The 15581-nt window shown below is 30.0% G+C and overlaps 1 protein-coding gene across 1 annotated transcript; it reads left to right on the forward strand.

Annotated features, from left to right (window-relative positions):
• Positions 1 to 88: 88 nt before the first annotated feature.
• Positions 89 to 5266, forward strand: LOC125812079 (adenine phosphoribosyltransferase 1-like). The gene is made up of 6 exons (XM_049491572.1): positions 89 to 442; positions 575 to 685; positions 2427 to 2519; positions 4134 to 4283; positions 4609 to 4667; positions 4964 to 5266. Exons 1-6 carry the CDS (start codon positions 91 to 93, stop codon positions 5009 to 5011), a joined length of 813 nt encoding a protein of 270 aa, XP_049347529.1. The 5' UTR covers positions 89 to 90; the 3' UTR covers positions 5012 to 5266.
• Positions 5267 to 15581: the final 10315 nt, after the last annotated feature.

Genomic DNA, 15581 nt, shown 5'->3' on the forward strand with positions numbered 1-15581 from the left:
AAGTGACGAAATTACCCTTTATTTATCAGTTTCCACCAACCATACCGTAATTTAAAAAGGGCACTCTCTTTTGCAAAATCCTATTCTAAAATGGAGTCAATAGCCCACAAAATTGCTCTCAAATTCACCAGGGTCAATTTCGTCCCAGAAAAAGTTACAAACAGATATTATAACAGGGGTAATTTGGTCCAAATTAAATCACCTACCACCACCTTAACAACCTCTTCCAGTAGAAATACTCGGCTTTTTTCACCAATCTCCGTGTCAAAAGGAGCTGCCGGAGCCGGAGCAGGAGCAGGTGAAGAACCCGAGCTGAAAACGATCCCGATCGGAGATCCAGTAAGCTCAGTAGATATGGCCCCTCATGATCCGATTCTTAAAGACGAACGTATCGCTGGGATTGCTTCTGCTATTCGGGTCATACCCGACTTTCCTAAACCAGGTACCTACTTCTTCTTCCTCTTCTTCGAATGATTCTGGTACTTGTAGCAGTAGAACTTGTGTTTTTTTTTTAGTTTTTGTGTCAACGGAATGAGTACTTTGCTGTGTGGTGATTTTTTAATTTTTTTGGCAGGGATCATGTTTCAGGATATAACGACTTTGCTACTTGATCCTAAGGCGTTTAAGGACACTATTGATTTGTTTGTTGAGAGATATAAGGACAAAAACATCAGTGTGGTTGCAGGTCAGTTCTTTGTTTCTGAATTTGTAATGCGCCTGAACTGTTTCATTTTGAAGTTATTAGTTTAAAGGATAGTTAATTTCAAGCTTTAGAAGCTGAGATTTCACGATCTAGGAGTTATGCTATGAATACTACACCATCTGATGTTTTAGGTTGCTAGGTTCTCTATTTATCAGCATTTTATGTGTAGCTTAAAAGGAAAACACGGTCGTTTGGTAGAGTGTATAAGAATAGTGCTGAATATGATGTATTAATAATGCTTGTATTAGTATTCTCAAAAAAAATAAAAAATAATGCTTGTATTAGTTATACGTAGGTTGAAAAAGAGTATTAAACATAGTATTAGTAGTACACAAAGCTAATGCATGCTATATTTTTTCTGATGCACCCTACCAAATGACCCCTAAAGGCTATACTTTGTTTTAAAATTCAGGCACCATCTTTTAGAAAAGCAAAATGTTGCTTTCCATAGTTAGATTTATGATACTTTGAGCATCTAACCCAATGGAATAGCCCTAGATAACTATAAACCCTTTTGTAAGCACTTGGACAATGTGGGCAACTATATAACTCAACATGATACTACAAGCTTCAGATTTGTAAACTTTTATATTAATAAACGGAAAAAGAAGAAGAGCTTCATTTTCTTGTGACCAACACTTCATCCTTTTTGTAGTTTTACCATTATCATACCTAATCTTGTGATTACAGAACTGGAAACTCATGTGTTCAGTTGAACACCTCATATAAGTACTTAAGACAGGCATGATAACTTGATTTTTATAATCATATAATGTGGCTGGAGAACTCTCTTTTGGAGGTTTTCTTGCTTGTTAATTTTTGGGAGTTGGGGACAGTATCTCTGCTGGTAACACTGACCAAGGTAACCAATCTCTTCAACTCTCCAACATTTGACTTCAGTTGCAAATATAAAATGAAAAATGCAAATGTAATTTGATGGATATGGAGTGAACCTTAAGCATTTTTACGTGGTCAAATTTCGATTATTCTCGAATTTTATAGATGAACATGTTAACCTGTGTAAAGTACGAAACAACATGCAACAAAGAATGGTAAGACTTCAATTTGGAATAGGGATTGGTGATGCATAGCTGTCAGCTGAGATATGCGCCATAAATCTAAAATGTACCGACATGTGGAAATTTTATTTCTAACAGCACAATTGGATCAAGCTAGACCATGTTGGCAAATATGGATGAGTTTATTTTAATGACAATTTCTCACATTTTTGAAGAGAATACTCTTCTCCTTCTCATGCCCACAAGAAGTTAAAAGAAAATAAAACAAAATAACATGTATTTCCAATTGTGGACCATGCTTCCATCGGTGGAGATTATAGAATATTTGAGTTCCCAAGTACAGCTGGTAAAAGGTCGGTGGAGATTATAGAATATTTGAGTTCCAAGTACAGCTCATTTTAATTTTTTCAATAGTTAGGTTCAAGAAATATGAAGAAAACAATACTCACCCTCCCTCTTTAGTGTTGCTTTCTTCTTATGAATGAGATACCACTCCGAAGTTCTAGATCCCTGATTCATTGGAAGTTCAGAGGGTTTATATTGTGTATTCATGAGTTCCTAGTAACCAAGGCTAGGGTGTAGCCATTTCCTGTTTTGATGCTCCTTTTTAGCATGATTGACTCTAAATATTGCTCTCATAGGTGATAAACCCCACATTTGTTCTGGAAAATTAACTTTGAGCATGTGGTAATGGTCTACTTCAGGTATTGAAGCAAGAGGTTTTATCTTTGGTCCTCCCATTGCATTGGCTATTGGAGCGAAATTTGTCCCCATGAGGAAACCCAAGAAGTTACCTGGTAAGCTTTATCACTATTTTTCTGCCTTTTCATCTCAGTGGGAGTTGTATTTTTCTTGCATGTGTGGTTTGTTTGTTGTTGTGTTTGATTGTTGCTCGAGCATGGGTGAGGGGGGTGGTGGAGGAAGAAATGTAATCACATCAAGGAACATTGATACATGCTTATCTAGTATCAAAAGAAAAAGAAACTGAGAACATTCAAGCAGCTTAAAACAGGGTCTCATGCAATGCAGCTGAATTCCGTGGAAAATTTGAAAACTTCAAGGCTAAGATAAATATAAAAAGAAACAAGTAGTATCCAGTTCAAAGTAAATGACTAGATGGATTTTGTGCATGTTTATATACTCATTCTTAGGACCCGTTTGGCCATGCAATATGGTATCATAATATGGAATCATGAGATGAAATTGAAGTTTTGTTTGGACATGCGATATGAAATTTTTGTGTTGTATATTTTCTCATAAACATAAAAATCTCATAAGTTGTAAAACTATTAAAATAACCCAATTGTTTATTCAATCTTATCAAATAAACAAAAATTTATAAAATCGCATAATAAATTATTACAAAGCTATGTGTTCTCCTCTTAAGTAATTGTTTCATCTAACTTTAATTTAATAAAAAAAATTGAACATAAATTGTAATGTATTAGTCTTTAATATAATCCTCCCACATAGTACGAACAATTTCCTCACGTTGAACTTGCATTTCTCGATCATGTGACCGCGAAGACGAACCAACATTGTTACTTTGAACCATTTGTTGGTCAATATCATCCGCAACTATATTTTCATGCTCATAGACCATAAATATTTCATCACTTTAACAATCGGTTGGTGTAAGTTAAAGTGATTATATGTTGGTGATAATAATAAATTTAAAAAAGTAATGATGGGATTATAAATTTTATTTACTTATGAAATAAATGGTTAGTAGATATAAATGTGGGGTTGTTTTAACAAAATATAAACTCGTGGATCAATTTTTGTATTAAAATATCGCAAATCATGATATGGAATTACCATATAGTTCCATATCATGGTTTTTGGAGAATATGGAATCACATCTCATGATATGGAATCATGAGATGGAATCAGCGTAAAATCACATGTCCAAACGCTGATTCCATCTCACGATACCATATCGTGATATGGTATCGCATGGCCAAACGCCTACTTAGTTTACATCTTGCTTTTCCTGTCCAGTCCAGCATTCAGTTTTAGGTAGTTCTATCATCATCTTTATGTGTTTAACTTAGTAATGTTAGTTGTACTAGTGAGGAACAATAAGAGCACAAGATAAGCTTTGAACTGGGATGCAACTTAATAATGGTGAATACACTGTCAATATCAAAATTTTAAGATCAGGCTGAGACTCTTGACTAGACAAATGATTAGATCCATTTCCTGTTCAGTGAATAAAATCATTGGGTCTTTTATGACTGTGCTTGCTTGTATGTACTACGAAGGTCAAAAGTGAAAACTGATCATTTCTGTTGTTTATTGCCTCACCTCCATGATTCATGATGAAACTCAATGAGATAATCCATGAATGTTAGTTCTTTTGGAATTGCAATGCACAAGGCTTCACTCTGCTGCTTTTCCCATTTTCTCAGGGGAGGTTATTTCAGAAGAGTATTCTTTGGAGTATGGAACAGACAAGATGGAGATGCATGTAGGTGCTGTGCAAGCTGGTGAATGTGCCCTCGTGGTAGATGATCTAATTGCAACTGGAGGGACTCTAACTGCTGCGATTAGGCTTCTTGGTACTTTACCTTTATTCAGTTCTAATCTTCTGAAAGATATCCTAGTTGGTTGAAAAGCCCATTCACTGTTATCCAGTTCTTTATATTCTACTAAACCTGTCTTTCCTGTTCTTAAGACACAAGATGAGTAACATCATAAGCTATCAGTTAGATAACCACGAGCGAGAAACCTTTTATTTATTAGATGTTTGACCACGCCTTTTGCTTCCAACTATTTGAAAACACAACATGATCTTTTGGAACTTCGTGGAGAGGACGACTAGTGTGAGTTGTAACATTGGAGTTTCAATTTCTTAAATTTGTTTATCTTGCTTTTTCTTCACAGAGCGTGTTGGTGTTGAGGTATTCGAGTGTGCATGTGTCATTGAGTTGCCAGAATTGAAGGTATGCCAGCATTTCTATTGTTGATATAATCAGCTAATATTTCTTGATTTTCACACCCCATTGCTGGGTTTTCTGAGCACGATATTGCTAACAGACTATTGGGCTTGTGAGTGCATATCATCTATTTATCTTTGATTACAAGCTTAATTTTCTATCCCAAATTATTTTCTTTTCCATCTACTAAGGGGTGGTCGATATAGTTTTCTGCCCCATCTTATGTTATTCCTGTTCCAATATGTTACACTAGTTTATTTTTCCCTAATTCATATTTTCTGTTTATGTTTGTTTTAATTCAGGGCCGGGAGCGCTTAGGAGATAAGCCACTGTTTGTTCTAGTGAGCTGAACCTGATCTTCAATTAGGAAAGGCTCTGGACAGGGAGCTTCATTAAGATGGAATTGTTTCGGAGTGACATTTTGGAGAGGATATATCAGATTTTATTAAAACCATTGCCAATTCTGTCGTTTATGTGTGGATTGAAATAAGCCCTTCTTAGGTGCTTTCTGTTTAATTAGCTATTCTAAGAGATATGTTCTCAATGAATTAAGTCCAATTTCTGTCGTCGTTGTTGTAGTTTTAATCTCTTTTGCGCCATTCATTTGTCGTGGTCCATATGTGCAGATCTTGTATTCTGGCCGGTGGATAGTGAAAGATTGAGAGTGGAAGAAATAGAAAAGACCTTGAGAAAAAAATTTTAAAATGGAAAAATGAAAGTAGTTCACTTTGTCAATTGAAAACTTAAATAGGTCTATAAGACAAAAAATTTCGTGATCACCATGCAAATAAGTTTTGGCTTGATCTCTCTATAATGATATCTTTCATCCTCCCCAACTTCAATCGAGGTTCAACTAGTGATTACCAAATACATAACATAAACATCTGTCTTGCTAAATGCGACTTCACTACTTTTTAAAATTATCGAATACCTATTACCTAAGCTATGATATTCAAAGTTTGAACAAGTTACACTAATATAGGGCAAACAATTTGTTATCTTTTTGTGAGGTATTATTATTCTAATTCACATTGTTCTTGTAGATATTAATTGACTTATTGTTGTCTTACTTCTTTTCTTGAATTCACTTAATTATGACCAGTTACATCGATTGTTGAGCTTAAAAAGGACAAATCCTTTGACAATTTTTTTTCCTTTTAAAAAAACCTTTGACATAGAAAAAGTACACCATAATAATTTTAAAAATAAACTCATCATTTTTAAATACTTTGACAGAGAAAAGTAAACCACAAGAATATTAGAATAAACTGATTGTCGACATAGTGAGTCTATTTGTTTTAGTTATTTAATTTACTGAATAAGAATCAACACTGTGTCCTAATTAAATTAGCCTTTAATTTCATTGTCAAAATGTGCTTAAACTAGCCAAAGCATTGGACCGACACATATTAATTAAAGTTTATAGCACATAGTCAACTTAAATGGACTTCTAATTCAAGATTAATTAGTCTCACTAATAGGTCTGCTTAATTAAGATGTTCCTCCTAATTATGTAATTATGTTGTCATAATTTCATAATTTGGTCAATAAGGTATTCCCTCCATTCCTTTTTACTTATAATAATAGTTTTCTTTTTGAGACTCAAACATATGAATTGTGACTAATACTTTAAGATGTATTTTTTCATCATATTGTTATGAAAAAGTTGCAACTTATAATACTTTCAATTTTCCGTATAGTTTTTGAATATCTAAAATTTTATTTTAAAATATCGAATTAATGTAATCTAATTTAGCTTTAAAAATTAGTAAAATTAACTCTCGAAAAGCGCAATACGACAACTAAAAAGGAACGGAGGGAGTATTAAAATGATGTTTTTTTAAATTTTCTTTCTTACTTAAATCTAACTTCGATTATCGTCTATGTTGTATGTACGTACGAGATAGTTTTGACTTTAGAGATGTTAATTAAAGACATAAAAAAGTAATGTCAACACAGAACACCTTAAAAATTAGGTTGTGTTTCTAGAAAGGAAAAAAGTGTCGGCATATTGATGACTTAATCTTGTGAATTAATAAAAGTGAGAATGGGGATATTAATTAACAAATTATATTTGTTGTAATTTGTTTGAATTTTCAAAAAGTTTCTTTAATGTTGTGTCATGGACCTCTTATTTTATTTCAATTTATTGCTAGTTTATATTTGAGAGTTTTTTTTTTTCCGAAGCTTCCCTCAAAGGGGATTCAATAGGTAAGCGAAAGGAGCATGGAGGGATGAAATTTGAACTCTGCATTATATTCGAGGGTTTTTAATTTCTATTTTTCTAGAGGACATAAAGTTGAGGACAACATTTTAATGTCTCATATAGACCACAAGTAATGTGCGATATATTGCTTCCATAATTCTTATCAAAATGGAAACATTTTTTCTCCAAATAATAAAAGAAAAACATTGAAGGACAAACTTTATGATGGTTTGATTTTTTTTAAAAATGATAATGTTAGTTTAATATTTTGTTTCTCCAACTTCCCCTGGGCGGCAGCCATAACAACTTGAAAGGTCCCTACCCCAACAAAAAAAGACAAGGAATTGTAAAAAAAACTCGTTCAAAATTCTAAATCGTTTGATTCGCGGATTAAATTATTTCAAAATTATAATTCTTGAATTATTTTATTGATTCCAGATACTCTCGCATCGTGCGAGTTCAAGCCTATTAACATGTGTGAACTAATTAATCAACACTCTCTGATATAAGGAGATCCTTATTGTATAACTTACAAAGTCGAATAATCCAACTTATATTATCAAAATTGAAATAACCTGATTTTGAACCAAACGACCCTAGAGTTTAATTTGCTTCACTTATTTTCATGAGTGGAAGAGCAAAACTTTGCATGCACTAACACTCACTATTTTTACCATTTCATTTGAGTTTTTAACCACCATGCTATAACCATTTGTTTTTCAATATATGTAAATTAATTAATAAATATTAATTATACCAAAAAATAAAGGGAAAAAAGGTTCACAAAATTCTCTTACTCGTTGAATTAATCTCCTACTTTTAATACAAAGAGAATAAAAATGTCTTATGCGCGTAATGTATAAAGTCAAAAATTTAAACTGTCCTAATCCATCATTAAAAAAATTAATTTAATTTGTGCTCTATTTTGTCTTCTAGTTAATTATAAGTATCTTAATTAAAGTACGTATGTAGTACTAAATGAAGCTGTACTTCTAATTAACTCAATTTTATTAGGATAGAATATAATAATTATGTAATAAATTAATTATAAACTCTAATATAGAAGCTTTGACCTCTGAGTTCAATAAGTCAGCCAGCAGAAATTATAAATTAAAATTTATACCATCCATGACCGACGTGGAATTTTAAAATTGTTCCCATTACCAACTTTTATTGTTTTATATTATCTATCTAATTAATCATACAAACACTAATATTCCATAATTTATATATATGAGTCGTATAGTTCTATTATGAAGGCGTAGTAATTATTTATTACAATAATCCTATCTTTACATTTTAAATAAGGTGATTAAGAATTTTTCTATTGTATCATATGCTTTTAGGGACCACAAATGACTCTCTTTATAATTACTAAATTAGAGAAAGCATAAGGAATGCCACCAAAAAAATTTTAAAAAAGAAGAAGATTTTTTTCTGAATATTTTTACGCACACCATTATTATTAGACATATATATGAAAAAGTTATATATATATATATACACTAAGCATCTTTTATTTTAAAGATACAATATTAAGCATACTTAATTAATACTATAGCTAGTAATTTATACTCTCTCCATCTCATATTAGTTGTCTACTTAATTTTTTCTTCACAAGCCTCTCAAGACATCATTAACAAGAAGGGCAATTTTATAACTAATTTACACGTTAAGAAACTTTTTTGGAACTTTACAAACTTGTTACATTTTAAAGAAGCGTTAAGGGTCAAAAGCTCAACAAAAGTACCATAAACATGAACTATCAAATGTGTGAGTTTCCTACATGAACCATATCACCAAATGTTTATCAAAACACACCTGAATGATAGTTATTCACTTTTCACACCTGATCAATGTGATATTTCAGGTAGGAAAAGTAAACACGTGATAGTTCTGGTGTGTACTAATAAACATTTGGTGATAATGAAGATAGAAAACTCAAAAACTTGAGATACTTATAATTAGGTGTGTGTTTTTTAATCCTTCATTCTTTTTAAAAAATTAATTGTAAAGATAAAATGAGAAATGTGATTAATTTTATTTTAATTATTTTATAAATTGACATTTAATTTAACAATTACTAATATAAAACGGAGGGATTATTCAATGTAGTCAAACTTTGTATGTATTGCTCTTACTTGATAAGAGAAGCCAGTTAAAGATTAGAAATGTCCTTATCCAACTAATCATTGATGATCATTAGTCGTATCATTTAATTTTTTTAAAAAGATAAAACCCCAATTAATAACTTAAGTGCAAGAAGCATGTCGTTTTTTTTCTTTCTTTTTGTCTTTTGCGTCCCACATGAATTCTATATTAATTAAATTATGTAAGTTCCTTGATTTATTTTTTTATTTCTTTAGAGTAATTTTTTTGTTGTTGAATGAATTCTTTAAGAAAATTCTGTAGACTTTTTTTTTCTGAGATAGTTGGCAGACTAAAATTATAAAGTATCTGTTTTAATAAAAAAAATATTTCTAGTTAATAATGATTTGTGACCAGAAAAAAAATAATGTACACGTGTATTTTTGTTAATTTGCAAGTGTCATAAGTTGAACTTCCATTTTTTTGGTTATCAGTCATACGCATAATAATTGATATTTTGCTTGACCAAAAGGTAAAAAAAATCTGAATCAATATTTTGATATATAGTTCCTTTAATATGGGTATAAACACCGAGTGAGAAATTAAAACTTTATTTATTTATTGTGGCGTTAGTATGAACGAAAATGTTTTGTTTTTAAATGAAAAATATTATGGAAAACTTTATCTCTAATTAAGAACATCATTGTTTGGATCGTTATATTTCTCAATATTAATTGGTTATAAAATCACAAATATAATGTGTAATAGCTAATTAATTAAGATATAAGATATGTAGAAGACACGAAAATAACGTTTCTGTGATATTTTTGCGTGTTGAAGATTGACCATGTCTTAAGGACTAGGTGTACTGGAAAAAGTAATGGAGAAAAGTTGGGATATTTATAAATCAATCAATAATTTAAGAAATAATTTTTTTTAAATGTGATTGAGAGAAGGTTGTGTGAGAACAGATTAATTAATCAAAATTTGGCATTGGAAAAAATGTGAAAATTATATGAGACGTAAAGGTGACTGAGTTGGTGCAACAGGTGGTATCTCATAAGAGAAGATCAGAAATTGATTTCTCTTGTCACTCTCCCTTAGTCAAGCTTGTCGCACTGAAATTGATCCGTACGTAATACGTTACTCTAAGAAAATCAACAACATATATCAGATGAATTGGTGGATGCATATACAATCGTTTGGAAACTAGGAGAAAAATGTATCAATTTTTTTGAGAAACAAGTGGACGTGACTTTTTATTATTTGAATAGAAAAAATGATCGGCTAAAAAATTCTACGTGTATCTCTTATTTTAAAAAAAATATATTAACTAAAAAATAAATATATAAAGTAATATTATTAAACCAATTGACTGATAATTATCTTATGCATTATAATTTGTACCTACATCCACTTAAATGGTGAATTAGTAATGTGAATTTGAATTCAATAAAGAGATCATATCAAGACATTTACAAGTTGGCTTCGATGGCTTTTAATAATTTCTTTCAATCACGTACCAAACATTTCTAGTACTATTATATATGATTTGATGTTGCGGAAATTCTCTTTGGGATTATGCAAAATATTCAATTTCTTTTTTTTTTTTTTAAAAAAAGAGAGAATTTGTAATTGCTATTTTTTGGATGCGCACTAAATAAATCTCGCTCTAGTGTAATTTTCGTAAATCATACGGTAGAAATAAATCACACTAGACAAGTCCCATGCATCAAGTATTCATGAAATTTCAAACCTAAAATCCTCATTTAAAAGATTACCTGCTCAACCGACTCTGCCATCTTTTGGGGTGTTTAATTTTTATGGAATGCTAGTTTTCATATTATTATTTTTTGTAGCTGAAATACATGGTCACCTCAAACGTGGCTCAACATAAAAGGACAACAAGACCTCAAAATTGTTAAACAAGGCAAAAAGAGATTGCTTCAATAATGTGGTAGTTCTCATCTTCTTTCACGTATAATGTTAGAGTAGTTTTATTTATACATAATCAATATGATTGAATTCAAACTTCAATCATAAATTAATATGTACAATTCTATTTTGTTAATTTGCAAATTATTTTGAACTTCAATTTTTTGGTTTTTAGTTATACGTATAATAATTGATATATATATATATATATATATATATGTTGCATGACCAAAAGGAAAAAAAATCTGAATCAATATTTTGATATATAGTTCCTTTAATTTATTAATCCTGGCGTTAGTATGAACAATTTTTTTTTAATGAAAAAATATTATATGGAAAATTTTATCTCTCAGAGCATATGATTAATCATTAATGTTTGGATCGTTATATTTCTCAATATTTAAAATTGGGTATAAGATCACAAATATATGCGTACGTAGCTAAGATATATAAGATATATATGACACGTAAATAACGTTTCTATGTTATTTTTGGGTATTAAAGATTGACCATGTCTTAAGGACTAGGTGTATTAAAAAAAGTAATGCAGAAAAGTTGGGATTTATATAAATCAATCAATAATTTAAGAAAAAAAAGTTTAAAATGATTGAGAGAAGATTGTTGTGAGAACAGACTAACTAATCAAAATTTGGCATTGGAAAAAATATGAAAACTATATCGGATGACTAAGTTGGTGCAACATGTGATATTTCATAAAAAAAAATAGATATTGATTTTCCTTGTCAACGTCTTCTCAATCGAGCTCGTCACACTCAACTTGTCTTGATGCAATTATTGCATATGAGCGAGTTTACTCAATACGCACCCAAATAGCAATGGTGGGTTTTGGGGATTCCAAAAACAAAATGTGAATGGGTGATCACGTAATCTTGAAATACTAGAAATCCCTTTTTGAAACTTGCACATTACCAAATTTGAATATAAAAAAAATGAATGACATAACCCTATATCATTTGAATATATATAAAAAATAACCCTCTAAATTATTATTTTTACGTGGATCTCTTTTTAAGAATATTATATATAATAAAGTTATAAATTAGAGATAAATTTATATATAGAGTACTATTATAAATTCAACTGACCTCCAAATTTCTGATAATTATCTCATGCACTAAATGTATATCCACTTAATTGTTGAATAAGAAATATATATTGAAATGTATTCAATAAAGAGATCATATCAAGAGATATACAAGTTGGCTATGAAGGCTTCGATGACTTTTAATAATTTCTTTCAATCACGTACTCCCTCCGTCCCTATTTAGTTGTCCACTTTAGAAATGACACACAAATTAAGACAACAATAATTAGCATAGTGAAGTTACAATTTTACCCTTATAGTACAATTTACAATTCCAAAATAAATTCACTCAAAATAACTAATCAATGCTAGGAAGTTCATAAGTTTATTTACTTTATTTATGACAACTTTATTTAAATAAGGGTATAATAGGAAAAAAATTATTATCCTTTCTTGATTTGTCAAAATGAACAACTAAATAGGGACAACTAAAAGAAGAAATATGGACAACTAAATAGAAACGGAGGAAATATCAAACATCTATATAATTTGTTGTTGCGGAAATTCCTTTTCGGGATTTCACAAATCATTTAATGAAATACAAGCGCACTAAGTAATCTCATATGATGAGTTTGATCGAAAAATATGTAAGGATTTTAAATCTAAGACCCCTCATTTGAAAAATTACTTGGCCAATCAATTTGATCACCTCCTTGGACTGTGAGTCTTTAATCCTCTTTTGAATTATTAAAAAAAAAAAACAAATATGTTAATTGTCTTTTCCCACTTGATAATGTGATATTCAACATTAATTTTTATAGAATGGTACTTTACATTATTTTTTTGCAACTGAAATACATGGTCACTTCAAACGTGGCTCAATATTAAAAGACAACAAGACCTTAAAATGGTTAAACAAGGCAAAAAAAGAGATTGCTTCAATAATGCGGTAGTTCTAATCTTCTTTCACGTAGTATAATGTTAATTAGTTTTATTTTTACATAATTAATATGATTGAATTCAAACTTCAATCATGATACTCCCTCTTTTTATTTTTACTTGTCAGATATATTATTATTTATTTATTCATTTTAGCAAACCGAGAAAAAATTAATTACATTATTAGTAGTTAAATTAAATTTATAGACAAATAAAAGTAAGTTGATGGACTAGTTCAAATAATTTCTTACTTCTTAGCTACAAATCATGACTCCCTAAGGGTTATGCCTAGTTAATAATCAAATAATCAATTAATTCAGATTCGAACTATAAAAATAAAGTTTTCCTAAAATGTACTTATCGAAATAGTAAATATAAATATATATCAGATAGTTATACCCAAAAAAAATTAATAAGACAATAAATTAGTTTTCAACTTGAACTCTTGTTAGAGAAGTTAGGATGAATAATATATATTATATAATATAGTGAAAAATACGTCGTGCACGGCCGGCCAACTGCCCCCATTTGAAAAAAACGAATTTCCACAAGAACAATATCTTAATTTTTTAGAGTTGTACGAATCTCTTAACTCTCAAACAAAAAAAGTAGATTTTATCCCCCCATTTTGTGGTTGCTTTTTTCCTTTTTAATATAATATAATATTATGTCTGTTAGTTTGTTAATTATGTCTTTTTTTATTTATCCTTTTTCATCCTTTGAGATCGTGCAATGGCCGGCGTTGCCTTCAAACTACATTGAAAAGTTATAAGCAAAATTCGTAGAGAAATTTCCTAGAAGGAGTATTGGCCGACGTCTTAGCCGGTTCACGTGAATCCAATAGCGTTTTGTTCAAAGAGTAAATAAACATAAATTTCTATGTATCTATATTTCAGAACATATCTAGAAAGATACATATATATCTAGTATTTAAAATTGACTCTCTCGCTCGTCTCTCTCCCCTCTCGCTCATCTCTAACCCTATGTATAGGTATTTCATAATGTATTTGGTATCAATGATATATGTTTCTAGTATCTTAATTTGATACATGTATTTGACTTGAAATCGGGTACGAAATTATTGATTAGTAAGACAATGCGTAATTATTTCAACTATAGAGTAGATTAGTATTTACTTATTTACATACATTATATTTAAAAAGTTAAAATAGTTAACTGTAAATTCAATTATTACAATATATTAATTTGAAATTTTGTTATATAGAAATCTATAAACTTTAAATTGTGATTCCGTTTCTATCTAGGAAAAATAATATTTAATTTTAATGAAAAAGAAAGGAAGACAATCAAATATAGTTTATTATGTTATTTTTGGTAAACATAAATAAAATATGAAGAGGAGGTCTTTTTCATGACGCGTAAATGATGAAGGGCGAAAGGAACGGCGGAATCAAAGGTGTGAATTGGCAAAGGCTATGTTCAGGTAATCTAAAATTATGAAACCTTTAACTTCTATCATCTCACTCTTTTTTCTTATCTTAAAAACAAGATATCACAGCTAAGTTTTATTTATATGATTGAGACTCTTGCTTCCCCCCTATCCCAATCATTTATCGCCGTTTGTGGACACTTTGACTAATATTGTAACTGGTATTTTCTATCAGAATAAGTATAATTGTAACTCTATTTATCAAGGTTTGAGCGGATAGAAAAAACTTATCTTGTTTTTTATTTAGTTTTCACTATGATTTAAACCTGAAACCTCATGATTTTCAATCCACTTTATTGATCATTAGGAAATTGATATAAAAATTCATATCAAAGTCCTTGTCACAATTCTCAAAAGGAAATTTGATACATTGGCGGATCAAGGAAGAAGGCAATAAGAATTAAACGCATGCCTATTAGTGCCGGAGCTAGAATTTAAATTATATTGTAATTAAAATTCTAGCATTGCAATATAGTGTATCAACAACTGAGTTTTGAATTTATATATATATATATATATATATATATATATTGGTTCTGGATAGATGTGTGAGACAAAAGGCTCGTGGTACATATTGCCCATCTTTCCTCCTTTGTTTTGAGAATCGTGTGAACGAAAAGTAGGCAGAAAAGAAAGAGGTTTTCATACGGAGTCGCATACTTAAAATGTATCAAATAAACTCATTCAAGGCAAAAAAAAACAGACAAAGCATTACTTAGATAGCGCTTTGATTGATTTTTTTTCTTAGTGATTGGAAAGGAGGGTGTCTGAATATGTTATAGAAAGGGAAGATAGAATCAACATTAATGGCGAAGAGAGGCGACTCGGCAAAATATATATATATATATATATATATATATATATATATATATATATATATATTATTTTCTTTATTTATTTACTTATTCATATTTTTGAACCTCTTGATAAAAATTGTGGCTTACTTACCACTAAAATTAATAATAATGTTTGTTATGATTCTATGTATTTGGAACCTTGTCATATTTTGGGACAAATGGAAGTATCAAGTACTTTTTTTCTCTTTGAAAAGGGAAAAATATGGGGGAAATCCACTAATTAATATCCTTATTTAGAAGATATTGTATTTCAAGTACAACTAGGTGCAACAATGGTTAGGTTTAAGAACAAGAAAAATCCAAAAAATTAAAGATAACAAACGAACTTTGCGGTTACTGTGTCGGATTTCGTTAGTAGTTTTAAAGATTTTCAAAACTCATCTCCCACGTCCTCTTCATT

This window comes from Solanum verrucosum, unplaced genomic scaffold, assembly GCF_900185275.1.
Source record: "Solanum verrucosum unplaced genomic scaffold, falcon-dt-bn FXZP01000235.1, whole genome shotgun sequence".
Lineage (NCBI taxonomy): Eukaryota > Viridiplantae > Streptophyta > Magnoliopsida > Solanales > Solanaceae > Solanum > Solanum verrucosum.